At 43.7% G+C, this 19,174-nt stretch overlaps 1 protein-coding gene across 5 annotated transcripts in view; it reads right to left on the bottom strand.

The window, feature by feature from the left end:
• PXYLP1 (2-phosphoxylose phosphatase 1) overlaps nucleotides 1–19,174 on the bottom strand; it is a 38,602-nt gene that overhangs the window by 13,123 nt on the left and 6,305 nt on the right. For 2 of the 5 annotated variants that reach the window (XM_072143121.1, XM_072143122.1), the window contains exon 2: nucleotides 6,101–6,236. The exons of 2 other annotated variants lie outside the window; for them this stretch is intronic. In XM_072143121.1, the coding sequence (XP_071999222.1) occupies nucleotides 6,101–6,179 (79 nt within the window). In that variant the 5' untranslated portion in view covers nucleotides 6,180–6,236. Of the gene's footprint in view, nucleotides 1–6,100; nucleotides 6,237–19,174 lie in introns of those variants that run through there. One more of the 5 variants, XM_072143123.1, reaches the window with a different exon arrangement.

Here is a 19,174-nt window from a genome sequence, read left to right as displayed (position 1 = left end):
TTTTCTGCGTAACAAATTGCACTTCATAGAGATGGTATTGAATATTCCATGCCGTGTACTAGGAAGCGGGAAAAAAATTCCAAATGCAGTGAAATTGGTAAAAAAAACGCATTTGTGCCGCCTTCTTGTGGGCTTGGATCTTACGGATTTCACTGTGCGCCCCAAATGACATGTCTACTTTATTCTTTGGGTCGGTACGATTACGGGGATACCAAATTTGTATAGGTTTTATAATGTTTTCATACATTTAAAAAAATTAAAACCTCCTGTACAAAAATTTTTTGGGGGATTTTGCCATCTTCTGGCACTAATAACTTTTTTATACTTTGGTGTACTGAGCTGTGGGTGGTGTCATTTTTTGCGGATTTTGATGACGTTTACAATGTTATCAATTTTAGGACTGTTAGACCTTGTGATCACTTTTTATAGAATTTTTAAATTTTTTTAAATGACAAAAAAAGTGCCATTTTCGACTTTGGGCACGATTTTCCGTTACGGGATTAAACGCAGTGAAAAACCGTTATCATATTTTGATAGATCGGGCATTTTCGGACGCGGCGATACCTAATGTGTTTATGATTTTTACTGTTTATTTATATTTATATCAGTTCTAGGGAAAGGGGGGTGATTTGAGTTTTTAGGGTTTTTTATTATAATTTTTTTTTTTAACTTTTTTTTTTATTTTTAGTACTTTTCAGACTCCCTAGGGCACTTTAACCCTAGGGGGTCTGCACGATCCTACCATATACTGCCATACTACAGTATAGCAGTATATGGGGATTTTACTACTCATACATTACAATGTGCTGATAGCACATTGTAATGCATGGGTTTACCCGAAGTAGCCTCGGGTCTTCGCAAGACCCAAGGTTACCATGGCGACAGATCGCCGCTCCCCGAAGACGTCACGGGGAGCGGCGATCCTCGAAAAGATGGCGGCGCCCACCCGATCGCGGGTGTTACCAGTAAGCCTTTGCTGCAATATGCAGCAAAGACTTACCGGCTATGGAGAGGGCTCAGCGCGTGAGCCCTCTCCATGCACCCGCGGCCGACCCATGACGTGCTATTACGTCACTGGTCGTGAAAGGGTTAAAGGACACCTGTCATCAGGTCTGTGTCACTTGTCCTGTCTCCTCTACCTGTTTTAGCAGCTCACAAGGATCATCCCAGCCTTTATCTAGTCAATTCATACAATCATTATAAAATCATCTATTCTTTATTATGTAAATGAGGCGGGTCACATGGTCAGAGGCAGTGATGTCACCCCTGTTCCCCCTCCCCTCTCCTCTCCCTGCTCATGTCTGTGTTTAATGTATAGTAAAGCATTGCTAGTGTCTGTGCTTTATCTGCTATCTGCTGACATGCTCTCCCTCCTAATACACATGTGAGAGACACAGACATCAGCTACACAAGTACCTGACATGTTCTGCTATATCATGGCTGCCTGGAGCTGTTGTATCTCCTATACACACACAAAGGCTGCAGGGGACGCCAGTACCAGGAAGCACATGGAGGAGCCATTACACCATTATACATCACATCATTATACAGGCTGTCAGTCATGTGTATAAGAGTATCTCACACACACAGGCTGCAAGGGGCGCCAGCAACAGGAAGCACATGAAGGAGCCATTACACCATTATACAGGCTGTCAGTCATGTGTATAGGAGGATCTCATACACACTGGCTGCAGGGGGCCTGACCACCATCACCAGGAAACACATGGAGGAGCCATTACACCATTATACCTCACATCATTATACAGGCTGTCAGTCATGTGTACAGGAGTATCTCATACACACACTGGCTGCAGGGGGCGCCAGCACCAGGAAGCACATGGAGGAACCATTACACCATTATACCTCACATCATATACAGGATGTCAGTCATGTGTATAGGAGTATCTCATATATACAGGCTGCAGGGGGCACATGGAGGAGCCATTACACCATTATACAGGCTGTCAGTCAAGAAATGGGGGTGTGGCTATACCTCCCACTCATAAGCTGGACAGCTGAATATGATAATGACTCATTGGGGTTAATTTGGCTGACGGGTTCTCTTTAAGTCATTAGATACTTTATCAGATTCCTGTATCTCGGCTGTCAGTAGATACAGGAGAATTTAGGGGGCATTCCCATGGCCATGTACTGGACAGGACCGAATCCCAGGAGAGCACAGAGGATGAGGGGGTGGGATGCGCACTCATCACCCTTCCTCTATCCATAGGCAGAAGACATGGTCACGGTGCAGTGATGCACCATGTTCTCACCTAGCCGTGGCCTGGAGCCATTGAAATCTATGGGGGCCGTGATCTGGTTGAAATTGTCCTATCTTTTCCCCGTGTATGTGTGCGGCACCGTATCGCTCAGTGTGCCTATTGCTGTCTATGGTTGGCGTATGTACGGCCGCACATACGTCCCCCATACATCCATGCGAATTAACCTATAGTCTCTAGGAGATGAAAAGAAGGTTATTACTAAAAATCTAAAACTTCTCCTTAGCTAAAAATGGTAAAAGGAGTATTCTTACTCTTCTGGAAAAACGTGCGATCTCTGGACTGGCCGACTTTAAGCACTTTATTGCATCGGCACAGCCACCGGACTTGGCTGGACACAAGCAGACTAGACTTCTCAGTATTGCGCCTTCCACCTCTGCTCATACCCCGATCCTTTCCTGATAAACTCCGCAGAAACCACTTGCAGTGAATAGACACTCACTATGAAGAGCAGCCCCCAGCATTCAGCTCAGGAGGTAGATATACACTTCATACAGCAGGGGGCACTGTACCCTGTTCATAGGTGTAATAACTCTAATATCTCTATGAATGTAGATGGCAAACATCTGCCATATATAAAAGCTTTTGCTGCTGGCACATCCCCTCATAATCATAAAACATTGTTTTTTCTTGCAGTGCAAATGTTATAAGGTTTTCTACACTTGAGTACTGAACAGTGCAAACACCAAATTACCAATAATGCAGTGTGTATATTATATACACATACATACACACACACATTGGGGGTATGGGAAACAACCTAAACAGCTCCCCTAATGGATACATACTATAGGGCACTCACCCCCCTCCCAATATATATATAGCTGTGCCAATCTGGCCTCCCACATTGGGATATAAGAGAGAAGTATAAGAAGTCAGATGGGTTGTACAAGTTATGGGCTTCTTTCAGACTGACCTGCACACGTTTGAGGACAGAACGCAGATGACATGTGGCATCCATATTTTTCCCATTCCCATAGACTTCTATGGGAAGGCCTAGGCCACAAACACTGGCAGGAATAGGATCTGCTCCGACACTCCTACGACCTCCACATGGATCCATACATTCATGTGCATGGGGCCAGTGATAGGATTGTGTCAGTGGGACAACACAAGGTAGAAGATCATGTTCCAGTCCTGAATATGTATATGAAGAACACAAGAGAAATGCTGTGTACTCCCAATAAAGAATCCCAAACAGGATTTCAATGTTGATTTCCTATGGGCAGTGATTTATGACAAGTCTTTTTTTCTATTCTTTTCCCTGAGGACTTTAAGGACATCTACCATCAGTTTACTGAAGGTAGGACGAGACACTCAGCACTCAGTTACTTCAAAGTGAAGCACCCGGGCCTACCGGAGACTGCTGGAAGGTGTGGACAGGGTCAGATTATCATTGGAGCTTAACAATTGTAATTGTTCAGGGGGTTTTCAAGGAAAAAATTTTCTTGCCTTTTGTAAAAGATACTAGTGTCCTCAGGACCATTAAAAGCTACAGCGCAGAGCAAGAAGTAGGTCAATAAATAAGTGGGTCCTGGTTGCAGTTTGGGATTTAAGTTCACCATCGCTGCCATAGATCAATAATGAGATATAAACGTAACCCAACCGGTTTAACCGTCAATTAAGGTTGGAAAAAGGGTGTAACCATCATAGCAGTATATAATAGATTACATTATTAGTGAATTATGATAGACAGTAACAAGATTTACTTGCAGGAACAACAGTTTGGTTCAGTATAACACATAAGGAACATCAACTCATCCATCAAGACAAGCAACATGTTAAATGAGAACTATTTGTTGCCAGGATTTTTTTTTTTTGTTTTACAATTTTACAAAAAATTTGTCTTCAGTGTCTATTTGAACATCTTAAATCGGTCTATAAAAAATGTCCGACAACGGCGCTCTTAATCTGGAGCCAAGAGACTGGGGAAGGATCTACAGCGCACACCAGGACAGAAACTGCTCCCAGAATACTGGTGAGATGGACACGGAGCGGCACAGAGCCGGGAGAGAAGAAGCTGCAGTGTGGTGCAGGGAGGAGAAGAAGAGCCAGGAAAGGAGAGGATGTATTTATTTTTTTGTCTGCACCGGGGGTCTTCATTATTTGGTGGCCGCACCAGCTTTCCGTCTGACTCTGCACTATAATGAACATGCAAACTGCTTGTCTCCGAGCTGATAGGTGTAGACCTAGCTGCTGTAACTCTCCTCCGTAGAGCTTCTATGTAATCCGAAACCTAAACAAGCTTCAGAGTATGGAGGGCCCAACGCAAAGAGCATACCTAGAAAGGCTAGCAGATATAGGCTGAGCAGGCATTTGCTACCACAGGGCACAATCCATGGCTATGTAACAGTCCATACAGTTATATGGACCTCATTGCATTGTGCAAATACCTGAATGGGCAGTACATTTATTCTTAGATGATTTTCTACCTGTGACCAGGGGGCATCCACTACACCTAGAGGAGAGGCGGTTCTACCATCACCATAGACAGGGGGCATCCTCTGCACCTAGAGGAGGTTCTACTATCACCATAGACAGGGGTCATCCTCTACACCTAGAGGAGAGGTGGTTCTACCATCACCATAGACAGGGGTCATCCTCTACACCTAGAGGAGAGGTGGTTCTACCATCACCATAGACAGGGGACATCCTCTACACCTAGAGGAGAGGGGGTACTACCATCACCATAGACAGCGGGCATCATCTACACCTAGAGGAGAGGAGGTTCTACCATCACCATAGACAGGGGGCATCCTCTACACCTAGAGCAGAGATGGTTCTACCATCACCATAGACAGGAGCATTCTCTACACCTAGAGGAGAGGGGGTACTACCATCACCATAGACAGGGGACTGCTCTACAACTAGAGGAGAGGAGGCTCTATCATTAATATAGACATGGGGCATCCTCTACACCTAGAGGAGAGGTGGTTCTACCATCACCATAGACAAGGAGCATCCTCTACACCTAGAGGAGAGGAGGTTCTACCATCACCATAGACAGGGTGCATCCTCTACATCTAGTGGACAGGTGGTTCTACCATCACCATAGACAGGGGGCATCCTCTACACCTAGAGGAGAGGTGGTTCTACCATCATCATAGACAGGGGCATCCTCTACACCTAGAGGAGAGGTGGTTCTAACATCACCATAGACAGGGGACTGCTCTACAACTAGAGGAGAGGAGGCTCTATCATTAATATAGACATGGGGCATCCTCTACACTTAGAGGAGAGGCAGTTCTACCATCACCATAGACAGGGGGCATCCTCTACACCTAGGAGGAGAGGCGGCTCTACCATCGCCATAGACAGGGGAAATCCTCTACACCTACAGGAGAGGCAGTTCTACCATCACCATAGACAGGGGGCATCCTCTATACCTAGAGGAGAGGTGGTTCTACCATCACCATAGACAGGGGGCATCCTCTACACCTAGAGGAGAGGAGATTCTACCATCACCATAGACAGGGGGCATCCTCTACACCTAGCAGAGAGGCGGTTCTATCATCGCCATAGACAAAGGTTCTTTACTGGAAGACTGTGGAATCTCTGTCACAGGAGGCTTTTACATGTTCAAGAGAGGCCTGGATGCCATTTCTGAGAATGAAAATATCAAGGGTTATGGAACAAAAACATTTGTTTTTGTCTGAAAGGTTGGACTTGATGGACCTGCGTCTTTTTCCAACCTTGTTTACTATGATACTATGATACTATGAAGTCACAAATCACTTCCTTTTGGTGTATGCGATACCATCAGCTATAAATAAGATATCCAAACCAAAAAGTGTGAAGAATACACTAAGAGTCCTACTCACAGAACTGAAGACTGAGACTTAGAAAGGCCAGAAGGGCAGCCAGGGCCAGCAGTAGGAGAAAGCGGTTTCGGAGAAGCATTCTTTAATTCCTTCTACTTGGTCTTCATGGTTTCTTTGTTTCTGCCATTAAACATCCCTGAGAAGAAAGAATGTAAAAGTAATTATTGGGATCTATGGGATTTAGTTTTGGGACAGGACTCACTGTTATGTGCAACTTTAAAAGAGAAAGTTGACCTATGGGATTGTGAGGGAAACATTGTCTAACTAAAAGAAGGCCGTCAGTGAAAAGGACCCCATGGAAACCTATCAGCAGCGGTATATGTGAAAATGTGGCGACAGGTTCCCTTTAAAGACAACAGCGAAATCCGCAAAATATCCAACACATTTCTAAAGAATATTAAAGCCAAAATCTGCAATAAGCCCTAAAGTTCTCTGCATATTTTTCCACAATCTGTTTCTTTTAACACATGGATGACATTGTATATTCTTGGTGACGTGCAGTAAAGAGACGCATTGTTTTCCTGCAGAAAATCCTCCCAGTGCGAGTATAATGTAAAGGTGACAGCGGAGCAGGACATTTTGTTGTGCTCGTGGAATGATTTGGAAGTTTCTTAGAGAACAACCCACACAAAAAGAAGATTCATTCTCCTTATGTGAGCGTCTCAGTAATTGCCTTTATGACACTGCAGTCTTATAAACAAGGAACACAGACAACCTGGCGAGGAACAGACGAGAAAACCGTACAGCGACAACAAGCAAATACGAGAAAATGTGTTTCTTAATGGGAGGCTAGTGTAGCTGCACACAATGCACAGCTACATGCAGATATTCCATCATGAAACCTTTAGAAATTCTACTACTAGTAGATATCATATTTCTACCTGATGCAAGGAGTCCCTGAATTCACATAGTAATGCAGGTAATCATGTATAACAATGATGCTTGGACTCCTGTCCCTGGCACAGTGCTCAGTCACAGACCAAGTTACCCATAAGTGGGCACAATGGTCTTGCAGTTAAGCTCACATTTCAGCAAACTTTCAACATTTTCTAGTGTCTAAGCAAGGGACACATGGGACGGACACACTGAGGAATATTTGTTGGGCCTTCTCCACCAGTTCTGGGAATTGGAGGGCCGGAGCCTCTTAGTAGAGTACTACCGGGAGCTGGCGAGGGAATTCATGGCCACCTCCGACAAGGTGACAATTGTTTGCTGCAACATCTTTCTAATAAACATGGATTCATAAATACAGGCGGACCCCCCACTCACAGACGACCCATAGTTACAGACGGACCCCTCTGCCCCCTGTGACCTCTGGTGAAGCTCTCTGGATGTTACTATAGTCCCAGACTGCAATGATCAGCTGTGAGGTGTCTGCAATGAAGCTTTATTGATAATCCTTGGTCCAATTACAGCAAAAAAAAAAAAAATTGTTAAACTCCAAATTTCACTGGGGCAAAAAAAAAAAAAAATGGATCTACAATTATAAAATATACAGTTTCGACTTACATACAAATTCAAGAACAAACCTCCGGAACCTATCTTGTACGTAACCTGGGGACTGCCTGTATATGTCAAACTATTGGTCTCATCAACCCTCATTCAGATCAGACGGCTGTGAGCCATGGAGGGAGCCATGTGACAAGCCCTTAAAACCCATAATAAATCATGCGCAAACCCATCATTTACCATGAAGATCCCTCTCCGGATACCAAACAGCCCTCCAATAAAAATCTCAAGGACTTCTAGCAAGCAAATTCCAAAACGTGTACCCAGGTCCCAAATTTTCCCTCAAAATCCATGTGCTCTTTGAAAAGGGATTTACCAGGAATTCTGGAAAATCCTACAATGATCAGGGTCAAGATGAACACCATTTGGAACGGCTTTTGATTTTACATCTCCTAATCAAAATAATCCATTATGTGGCTTCTGTAGGACAGTGTGACAGATACAGCAAGTTACAGACATAGGTTATTATTAAATTGTTCGGGGTCCAGTGCTAACCTATCCCATATCATTATAGCTGGATAATCCCTTCAACCCCTTCCTGACCACAGTACCCAAATATCTTGCAGCGCTGTTCTTTAAATGATGATCTTTGGAACAGCTTTACATATCAGAACAATTTTTACTTTACAGGCGGTCCCCTACTTAAGAACACCTGACTTACATACGACCCCTAGTTACATACGGACCTCTGGATGTTGGTAATTTGCTTTACTTTAGTCCTAGGCTACAATAAACAGCTATAACAGTTATCACAGGTGTCTGTAATGAAGCTTTATTGTTAATCCTGGTTCTAATGACAATCTAACATTTTTGAAATCCAATTGTCACAGAGACCAAAAAAAATTTGGCTGGGGTTACAATGATAAAGTATACAGTTTCGACTTACATACAAATTCAACTTAAGAACAAACCTACAGACCCTATCTTGTATGTAACCCGGGGACTGCCTGTATTTTTTTCCCCCATGACATACAAAACTTTAACTTGCTCTTATAGTTTTATTAATAAACATGTTTTCTTTGTTTACATAACTAAAAATGCAAAAAAAAACAAAAAAAAAAAAAACACCTGTAATTTTTCCCAATAAAGTTTTTTTTTTTTCAAATTACCGGTACAATTCAGGCTGAAAGGGGATGCAGAGAAAAAACACCTGAAAATATCTGCTAGAAAACTAATGTCAGTCTTAACTCCAAAATTAGTGAAAAACATGGATGTAGTTTCAAGCTTTATTCCATAGTAGACGCGTTTCGTGCAGCCTCACCCTTATTCAAGTACATTTGGTAATGGCACATCAATACAATAATACAGGTAAACATACAAATGTGGTTTGGCGCCTGGGCGTGGGGTTTAGAAATATAAATTAAAAGTATACAATATACATTTTCAAACAGTATCATGTAAACCTATCATATATACATAATACACCATGATAGTTCTGTAAATGACAGTCTAACTAGAATCGGGTAGCCCAGTGTAACGTTTCAGCTACAGACGCACGGTTGTGGAGGTATAGGCCGGTGGGTTCCTAGCTAACCAGGATTGCTTCCCTCCCTCCGGGGGAACACATATCTTCTGCACCATGGCACCTAGAAACACAGTTCCAGTGTCATATTATAGAGGAGAATCTCCCCTTATTTGTATTTCTAGGTTCTATAGAACCAGAAATAGTCACTGTAATTCAATGTTACTGAAGTGTGAATCAATGTAAGTCAGGAATGTAGAGCTGTATATAAAAATCCGGTTTCTGCAAATGTAACTGTGCATATCTCTATGGGGAATAAAACCCACAATCCTGATTGGCTTTTAAAGAGGAGTTTTTATTTTATAATCTGTCACCAGAACTGTGCTTGTAGGTCCCATGGTTCTGAAGATAAACATTTTAAGTGGTCTTGATGTCTATAAAACTTGCTATCTGCAATTAGGATGTTTATAGCTGTATGGCAGTCATAATGGGGTTAACATAGGAGTATGCCGCGACGACCCCTAAGTGGTAACACAGAGCTGTCATTTCATTCAGAAATTTCTAGTAAGAACAATCATGTACAGAAAGGCTAAAATCTCTACCAGGATATCAATTTTTTTTACAAATCTAAGTTAATTCAGCAAGTGTGACCCAAGAGGAATCTTTTTTATATAGAAATTGTAGACTAAGTGCAGATTTTATGATGTAAACCCGAGCATCTGCTCTTAATATCTGTTATTACAGCTCTGTCATTACTGGAGAAAGCACAGCCTCTGAAATGACTGTTTCCTCCGCGCAGCGCGCCATTGATATTGGTAATTACCGCTATTGTGCCATGAAACAGATAAAATACTTAGGAAATCTGTTATTTCAGTTTAATACAGATTTTTTATAAAGACGCCTCAAGCCTCCCAAAGTAATCATATCATCCGCAAAGTGCAAAATAGCTCAAAATGTCCAATATTGTATAAAGCATCAAATGCTTTTATTCTACACACGTAGTTCATGAGAGGTAACAAATTGCCATTATATATAAAACAAGAGCCTGAATCTGATCGAGTGCGTGCCCAGAAGCATGAAACATTTTTACATTTTCTCTCACCAGTGCGTATATTTGGAAACATTTACCCAGACTAGTAATGATGGACAAGCCTTCATAAAGTTGCCATTTTTAAAGGCAGTGTCATGCCCGGCTGTGGGTTGCACTGGCCCAGGGTAGGGGCGCCCGGCTGTGGGTTGCACTGGCCCAGGGTAGGGGCGCCCGGCTGTGGGTTGCACTGGCCCAGGGTAGGGGCGCCCGGCTGTGGGTTGCACTGGCCCAGGGTAGGGGCGCCCGGCTGTGGGTTGCACTGGCCCAGGGTAGGGGCGCCCGGCTGTGGGTTGCACTGGCCCAGGGTAGGGGCGCCCGGCTGTGGGTTGCACTGGCCCAGGGTAGGGGCGCCCGGCTGTGGGTTGCACTGGCCCAGGGTAGGGGCGCCCGGCTGTGGGTTGCACTGGCCCAGGGTAGGGGCGCCCGGCTGTGGGTTGCACTGGCCCAGGGTAGGGGCGCCCGGCTGTGGGTTGCACTGGCCCAGGGTAGGGGCGCCCGGCTGTGGGTTGCACTGGCCCAGGGTAGGGGCGCCCGGCTGTGGGTTGCACTGGCCCAGGGTAGGGGCGCCCGGCTGTGGGTTGCACTGGCCCAGGGTAGGGGCGCCCGGCTGTGGGTTGCACTGGCCCAGGGTAGGGGCGCCCGGCTGTGGGTTGCACTGGCCCAGGGTAGGGGCGCCCGGCTGTGGGTTGCACTGGCCCAGGGTAGGGGCGCCCGGCTGTGGGTTGCACTGGCCCAGGGTAGGGGCGCCCGGCTGTGGGTTGCACTGGCCCAGGGTAGGGGCGCCCGGCTGTGGGTTGCACTGGCCCAGGGTAGGGGCGCCCGGCTGTGGGTTGCACTGGCCCAGGGTAGGGGCGCCCGGCTGTGGGTTGCACTGGCCCAGGGTAGGGGCGCCCGGCTGTGGGTTGCACTGGCCCAGGGTGGGGGTGCACTGCTCCGGTGCACTACTTCTAGCCCGCGGATCTTCATTGCACCATTGTATGGCTGTGCAGTCGGATATATTATGAGTAGGAATGAGCAGACCTGGTGTAAAGAGCATCGAGTTGTGAACGCACTGTGCTATCCTACTAGTTTGACTTAAGGCCATACACTAACAGCGCTATCCTTGGACCGCTCTGGTATTCACCCTATAACCCCTATACAGGGACCTGGACTTCAATGTGTAGAGGTCGCAAACCCACTTCCTCTTGTGGTGGTCCCAGTATAGATAGCAGCGGGCACAGAGACACCAATACGTAGTACCAAGGGGTCAGGCAATTGAATGGTTTAGGTCAGTCGAGAACAGGCGTACTGGCAGTGTCAAGAACAGGCAGAGCTTCATGGCCGGCAGCACAAATTCAAGATTGCTGGGTGCAATGTTGAATGCAACAGGGGCGGAACCCGTCGCCAGCATTACGCAAATCGGGCAATATGTCCAGGTTGCACGGTCAAACCCGAACGCAAACACTGTCCCACTCATCTCTTATTTAGAGGCAGGACCAGAGGCATGGGTGGAAGCACAATACACAAGCACTTGAGAAATCTCCTCCATCAAATATAACCCTACCTGTTATGAAAATGAGATAACTGCTGAAAAGTGATCTCTACAGATCTGGCAGTTTGACTCATTCATGACTCATGAATATGGTAAATGACAGAGTGTAAAAAAAAACAGAAAAACTGATGGAACGGATTTGAACAACATGCTCCAAAATAACAAAAAAAACAAAAAAACAAAAACAGGAGATCATGCATGGAGTTGAGCGCTTTCTATCCTCACGTTACCCTTGGTTACATTTGCATTTTTATTTAAAAGAATTCCCTGTAAAAGAAGATTAGGACAATGTAAAACATCTGGCTCCACCAGCAATCAATAGCAGCTCTCTGTGTCTGTCTCCAGTAAAGTATGGGCCTAATTCTATCCGATGGCTCCAGACATTCACCATTAGAACAGAGTAGACGCCACTTACTGAACACTCATGTGTGTACTAAAGAGGATCTCAGGCAAGAACCAAAGAGATCCATTACCAAACCCTTCAGCGTAATGTTCTGCGCTAAGGGAGGACTGAAGTGGAGGTGCGCTGCGCACATCTATGTATCATTTCATCTCTTCAAGCTTTTACCAGATTTTAGAGCTTTTCATATGAAAGTACATCTCAGTGCGCTGTACAATGGATCAAAAACTAAAAGAACTTATTGCCATCTCATTCTTGTCCGTCCACTGGTGTTCAGATCCAATGCACAGGCCAGCAACTCCTAGATGACTTACATCTGAGCTTTAAGAATCCTTCAAGAATAAATGATAGTAAAACTGGGGGAATATGGGGGGCCCTGCCTCCGCCACTAAGTAGTATATCCTGTAATTCCAACTCTCGCCACTAGGCTTCATAATAGACTGAGACCTACTAACTTTGCAGGGTGCTCTACGTATCAGTCACCTACATAACAGCGGGGACGTGGTATAGTGGTAATAGCTCTGCCAATAGTCACAGCATGGTGGCTTAGTGGTTAGCATTAGAGCCTTGCAGCAAGACCCAGGGTCAACGTCTGCAAGAGTTTGCATGTTCTCCCCGTGTTTGTGTGGAATCACAGCATGGTGGCTTAGTGGTTAGCATTACAGCAAGACCCATGGTCAACATCAGCAAGTAGTTTGTTTGTTCTCCCCGCGTTTGTGTGGGTTTCCTCCTGGTCCTCCAGTTTCCTCCCACACTCCAAAACATACTGGAAGGTTGATTAGATTGTGAGCCCCACTGGGAACAGGGACCAATTTGACAAGCTCTGTGCAGCGCGGTGTAATCTATGTGCACTATATAAGGAATTATTATTATTTATTATCTTCACAGAGCTGGTCTAGAAAACTCTGCATAGACCTCAATCACTCAATCAATAGGTCCAGCCTATTGCTGCCTAAAGTTATGAGCCTGATGTAAAATATATTACTAAATGCAGACAACGTCTTCCCTCAAGCCATGTGTCCTGCCGATTCCCTTTTTACTTTTTGAACTTCAACTTTTTGCTCCCCTTCTATAAAAATCCATAACTTTTTTAGTTTTCTGTGTACAGAGCTTTATAAGTGTTGGTTATAAGTGTAACAAATTGTACTCCCTATTGGGGATATTTCGTTTTCCATGCAGTGAACTTGAAGAAAAAAAATTATTTGACACTATTTTCTTGTGGGCTCCGTTTTTACTGCTTTCACTGTGCACAAATTACACCTCCCCTTTATTCTTTGGGCCATTGCGATTACAGGGATACCAATTTCAGGTTTTTAAAAAATGAAAATCTTTTGTATGAAAAAATATTTCTTCAGTTCATCATATTATGACGCTAATAACTGTAAAATTACAAAATTGTGGCATTTTGGACATTTGGGCGCCATTTTCTGTTAGAGGATTCACTGCCAGGAATAACAGTTTGTAAACATTGATAGATCGATGGTACCCAACGTGTTACTAATTTTTTATTTATTCATTTTTATATCAGTTTTTTTTTTTACACTATTCTTTTAGACCTCCTAGGGTACCTTAACCTTAGGGGGTCTGATCATTCCCCCTATACACAGAAATACAGCTGTATTGCAATATATGGTATATTTACTGCCAGCGGCACACTGTAACAGATCTCCAGAAATTACTTAGCCTTCGGTCTCATGCAGACCCCAGGTTGTCGTCATGGTGATGGATGGTCACTCCCTGATAACACCATTGTTGGGTAACAACACAACCAAGATACGTCGCCGGCCGATGCATACCACAATCAGCTTTGAAGGCAGCATGTAAACAGTGTAAATTCTGGGTGTTAGCAGCAATATGCAGCAAAAACACAGTCTGTATGGAGAGGGCTCAACTTTCACAATCTGCCCTTGGGAGAACTTACTGGATTGTCCACACGTGGGAAAATTGTCAATTGTCTTGACTGTCATAAATGATGGACTGTAAAATATATGACCATGTAAACCTTACATAGATGGACAGCAACAATTGTCTCTCTCAGATCAGTCATGATGTCTTTCCTTTGCACTTTTTAAACACACGCCAGAATGCTCCAACAAAATGGCAAAACCTCTACTTTTATAGATGTGGTCACACTTGCTGAAGTTTTTTTTACAACATGATAGGAACCGGAGTTCAAAGAGGCCGCTTTCTTTTTCTCATGACTTGTTCACGTTAAGACTACAGTGCACGTCTCTCTAATGACATGCTTATCTAATGTAGAAATAGCACAAGCCAAAATTAACTCTTCACTGAATAGGAGATAAAGATTGTAGGGTCCCCAAACCCTGGAGCCACCCCTGATCACCAGTACATTATTACTGGGTGCATGCACTGCACTGAAAGTCTATGGGTCTGTAATGTCTCTATGATAACTGTGTGTAGGAATCCTGTCCTGGATTCTGTTATGTTAAAAAGGGTTTAAAGCTTTAAAGAAAAATAATATACATAAAGTAGATGTCATAGAATTCTGGAGGTCAAGTAACGCCATGCACATAACTGCTACAGATGCAGAACATTTTAGCTGTCTGTAGACAAATTTTCACCACCTGGCTGAACAGTCACGCTATTTTAGTATAGTTTGGGGATAAGAGACTGCAAAGTACATCTGGCGTCATTAATCTTAGGACTGGACAGGTAAGATCACATTCACATGGGCCTGGGAAATTTTGCAGTAAATTCCGCCAGGGCAACAAAACATGTAAAAAATGTGGTATACTGTTAGGAGACATGGTATAACAAGTGGTTTGTTCTGATAGATGAGGGCATAGGAAAGCCTATAAGCCTGAAGGGCTCCAGGAGGTGTTGCCAGAGCCCCTCTATGCAGCAACTTCACAGGCAGTTATACTGTCTCGCCTTTCCCCCTCTGTGTCTGCTGTATTTTCACAGTAGTAGTGTAAGTTTTAGCACACAGTGGGAGGGAGGGGAAGTGCTCCTTGTACAGTGTAAGAGTAGGGGCTCTGGTCAAGCTCACAGGAGCCCATCAGGCTGATTAAGTCGATCTTAGAATGAAGCAGGACAAGGATAACAGATATAAGAAGATTACCACAGTCACGGTGCCTGGATCTATGAGTAACATGATGTTACATCTCTTAAGTTTCTTCACCTCCCTCCTACCCAATACGATGCAGAGGTTGGATGTAACTTTTGGTAACCGGACTACCAATTCCTCTTGGTTGCTCTTCCTGACCTCTACTCTTTTTTTTTTTTTCTTCCTGCTTCTTATCTATTTAACATTTTTTTGCACTCTGCAAACTGTAATGTTATGTTATCAGAAGATCTTGTATGATTGTACTATCACAACATTGGGGTGGTGACAACATCTCTATTTCATGTGATTTTCCATTGCAGTTATTCATACTGCTGTATTTCTGTGAATAAATTCAATAAATGTTTAAAAGAATATCTTCCATCAGAACCCATCATGATAAACCAGGGACATTTACTCATAGATTCAGGCAACATGCCTGTGGGAATCTTCTTTTATGTTATCCATGGCCTCTTTCCTTCTAATATCAACTTTTAAAATTATGCCAATGAGTCTGAGGGTCTTCCATGACACCTCAGTATTCTGGCTTTACAAACTGTTACACTGTACAGCGCCACGCAAACCTCGGCAGAATTGAGCACACAGTTTAAGTGTGTGTCTGTGTGTGTGGGGTGGGGGTCTTCACACTAACAGCCTGTATAGGTACAACACAGAGGACCTAGGGCAGCACTTCTGGCTCATTACCATCATTTTAAAAGTTGATTTTTAGTAGGAAGGAGGCCATGGATAACTAATATAAGAAGATTACCACAGTCCTGGTGCCTGGATCTAGGAGTAAGTGTCCCTGGTTTATCTTGATGGTAGATTTTTTTGATACTGGTAAAATCTCAAATAGCAATAGCAACTACTGTATTAATAAAAATAGCTTTCTGTGTATCTGTGCTGTGTACACCTCAGTCCTATGGTGCCCGCGGTTCACTTGTTCAGTAGATCTAAGCTGCCATTAACTGATATAGGAATGCAAACAAAAGGTAACAGGTCAGAGTGCAACAGATAAGAGCAAAACACCAGTTCTATTAGTAACAAACACTGGAGGAGAAATACCAACCACAGAAAACTAAAACATGGGACGTTTTTTGAAGCACAAATATTAAATCTTTGGCACATGATGTACCCTGTAGTAAATGTAATCTCCCTGCATTTGGTCCTCATTGTAACATGACATCCAATACACTCTCCAAGATCCAAGGTGTGGACAGAAAGTCTCTCCATTTAGTCCTACGAGATGATCCATGTCAGTCTTACAGTTCACGCAAGACAACGGGGCAGATTTACTTGCCCGGTCCTGTCACGATCCCCAATGTCCATTCTCCAACAAGGAATCTTAAGAGATTGTGCGTCCATTTTCCTGCATGTGTTGCTTCCCCGCTCAGGTCCGCCGGAGTTCGCCTTCTTCTTCTTCTTCCTGGTGTATGTGAGCGCATTGTCTTGCGGCACAATTTGAATTGTAAATCCCGCGCTTAGTCCAAATCATTCGGGTTGTCTGGCGGCCACGGCCCCCGATTTATGTCGCATGCATCAAAAAACCCACTTAAATACGCTGCAAAACGGAAATATTCGGGAAACCCGATGAAAATGTGCCGTGCAGACCCTTAGTAAATGTGTCCCATTGTTTTGGTTGGGGAGTTCAATTTATGATAACAGGACATATCTGAGGAAGGGTCAAGAAGTAAGTTCTCCTTACAGAGATTTTGCCAATTAAGGATGCCTTTCAGGCATATGGAGACCTATAGCCATTGGTGCTCCACCGAGGGATTCTGGGAAATATGCAAATACGTTTTCCAGTATGGGATTAGGGCAACATTGCCTCTTTTGCCAACTTGTCAGGAAGCTCCGTCCCTTACCACCAAGCAAGTCTTTCAGGAAGCCAAACCACCATATCTATATTCCAGAAGGAACAGGCTAATGACTGTAGACAGCACTGTTTCGACATGGTTGCGTCTGTGCAGTACAGTGTAGGAAACTGGTTTAGCTGAGTGAGGCTTTTGACTGGGGTCAGAAAGGAAGAGTTCTCCTAACAGAGACTTTGCCAATTAAGGCAACCTTGTAGGTAGGTGGGTGGAGACATACGGCCATTGTTGCTCCACCATGGGATTCTGGGAAATATGAAAATACTTTTTCCAGAATGGGATAAATTTATTAAAAAATGAGGATGAGGAGGGAGCCCACGACTTACAATTACAGAGCCCTATAAGATATACCAAGTATACCGAGTCACATATGGTATTATTGCATCATATCATAACTGTACATGGATCATGTTGTGGCACATTAACAAAACTCAGGGTCTTTAAACCAGAAAAGGAGAAAGACTCACATGAATCTAATAAGATTAGGATGAGCGGTAATACCATGACAGTAATGAGATTAAATACGCTCCAGTCTGGCAGTCCAAGAATTCTTTAAGATATGATGTAAGGCTCCAAAATTAGGACGGGGCATGGGGTATGTACACACTGAAGGGGTTCTAGAATTATTTAAGCGTTTGGCCACAGAGTTCAAATGGAGCGTGTGGACCCCTACCAAATAGCATGTTATACCCTAACCACATGATCACATTCTTGGGTAGGCCTCTGTAATATAAAAGCAGTTTCCCTGTATATATAACATTTGAGACCATCACTTTTACAAATATACAGACAGAATTACTATATACTTCTATCTATCCAGCAATTGTACTTGGATCCGCTCATAATTACGATTTCACCGTAATGAGATTAAACGACGGACTGTGGTGCGTGCAGCAATAAAGTATTAATAAGGGAACGAGGCCTTGAAACGCATCCAGCTATTTAACATTCACCATCCTAAAGTCCTCCTCACACCAGTCACTTGGAAATGAAATATAGAAGCAGAGAAAACTGCGAAAGGGAAGTTCTTTCAAGTGTAACGCCGCATGACTCTGCTCTCCGTGATTGTTTTGTGCTTCATTACTTTCCATAATTACTGCTGGTATATATCTTATTCAGAGCGAGGATCACGGGAGAAACCAGAAACATTAGCTCACAGATTCAACTCATGGTACCCCCCAAATTATCCCATATTAAGGTTCATTAAAGAAAGTACATAAAGTTGTGGTTATAATTGTATCATAGACCCACCCGGACCCCCATTCTGTGATGCACAAGATGTGGAGATCATCAATATAGAACATTTTTGCGATACTTTGAAATTCATGGTTCGCCTGTCTTCACAAAATGACAGATTACTTTCCATACACACATGCTCCCGACACTAAAGGGGTTAAAGAGGATCTAAGATCCAATGAGAGAGTCATGCTGAGGGTATACGGGCCTTGAATTAAATCTAAAATAATTACTTTATTATAGATTGTTTTATTTTGTGAATATCATGAAATACAAAATACCATGGTGGCTTCATAGCAAGTAGACTTCTGAACCTGGACTTCCCGCAGTACAAGGTCCTCTCTGAAAGAGTTTGGGTAACTGGTCTTCATCCCCCTAAATAAACCAAGTTCCTGGTGGAATAGGCACACTGTTGCTCCATTTTAAGCCTGTTGACCTTTCCAGAGATAGTTGTGTACATCGAGAGAATGAATGGAGCCACATTGGGCACACTTGACCCTTCCACCCTTGTTCTTAACAGTGGTGGTCACAGGGGTTGGACCCCATCAACTATCCACATAGTAAGGAATAATGTTTCAACTTGGCCAACATCTTTAAGAACACATTGATATGTCTTGAGGTCAGGTAACAGGTAGCTCAGTAACAGTGGTTATGCCGTTGCATAAAATTAAAACCATTGCCAGATAACTTTTACCTTTTGGGGACCAAAGTTTTCCAAAACACAAAAGTGTATTGCCGTCTGTTTTAATTATATCAGTTGGAGGAATGAGAATATTGGCCATCCAACGCGTAGTTAAGGTACTACAGACTCTCCTTTAAACTGACAACTTCTGCAGATGTATGGTTATAACCATCAGCCTATCCCTTCCATCGTCTCCATTGACATTATTGACCCATAGAAAATGGAAAGC

The sequence above is a fragment of the Engystomops pustulosus genome, chromosome 3, assembly GCF_040894005.1.
Source record: "Engystomops pustulosus chromosome 3, aEngPut4.maternal, whole genome shotgun sequence".
Lineage (NCBI taxonomy): Eukaryota > Metazoa > Chordata > Amphibia > Anura > Leptodactylidae > Engystomops > Engystomops pustulosus.
Note: the sequence above shows the minus strand (reverse complement) of the source record. Positions and strands in the feature narration are given on the sequence as shown.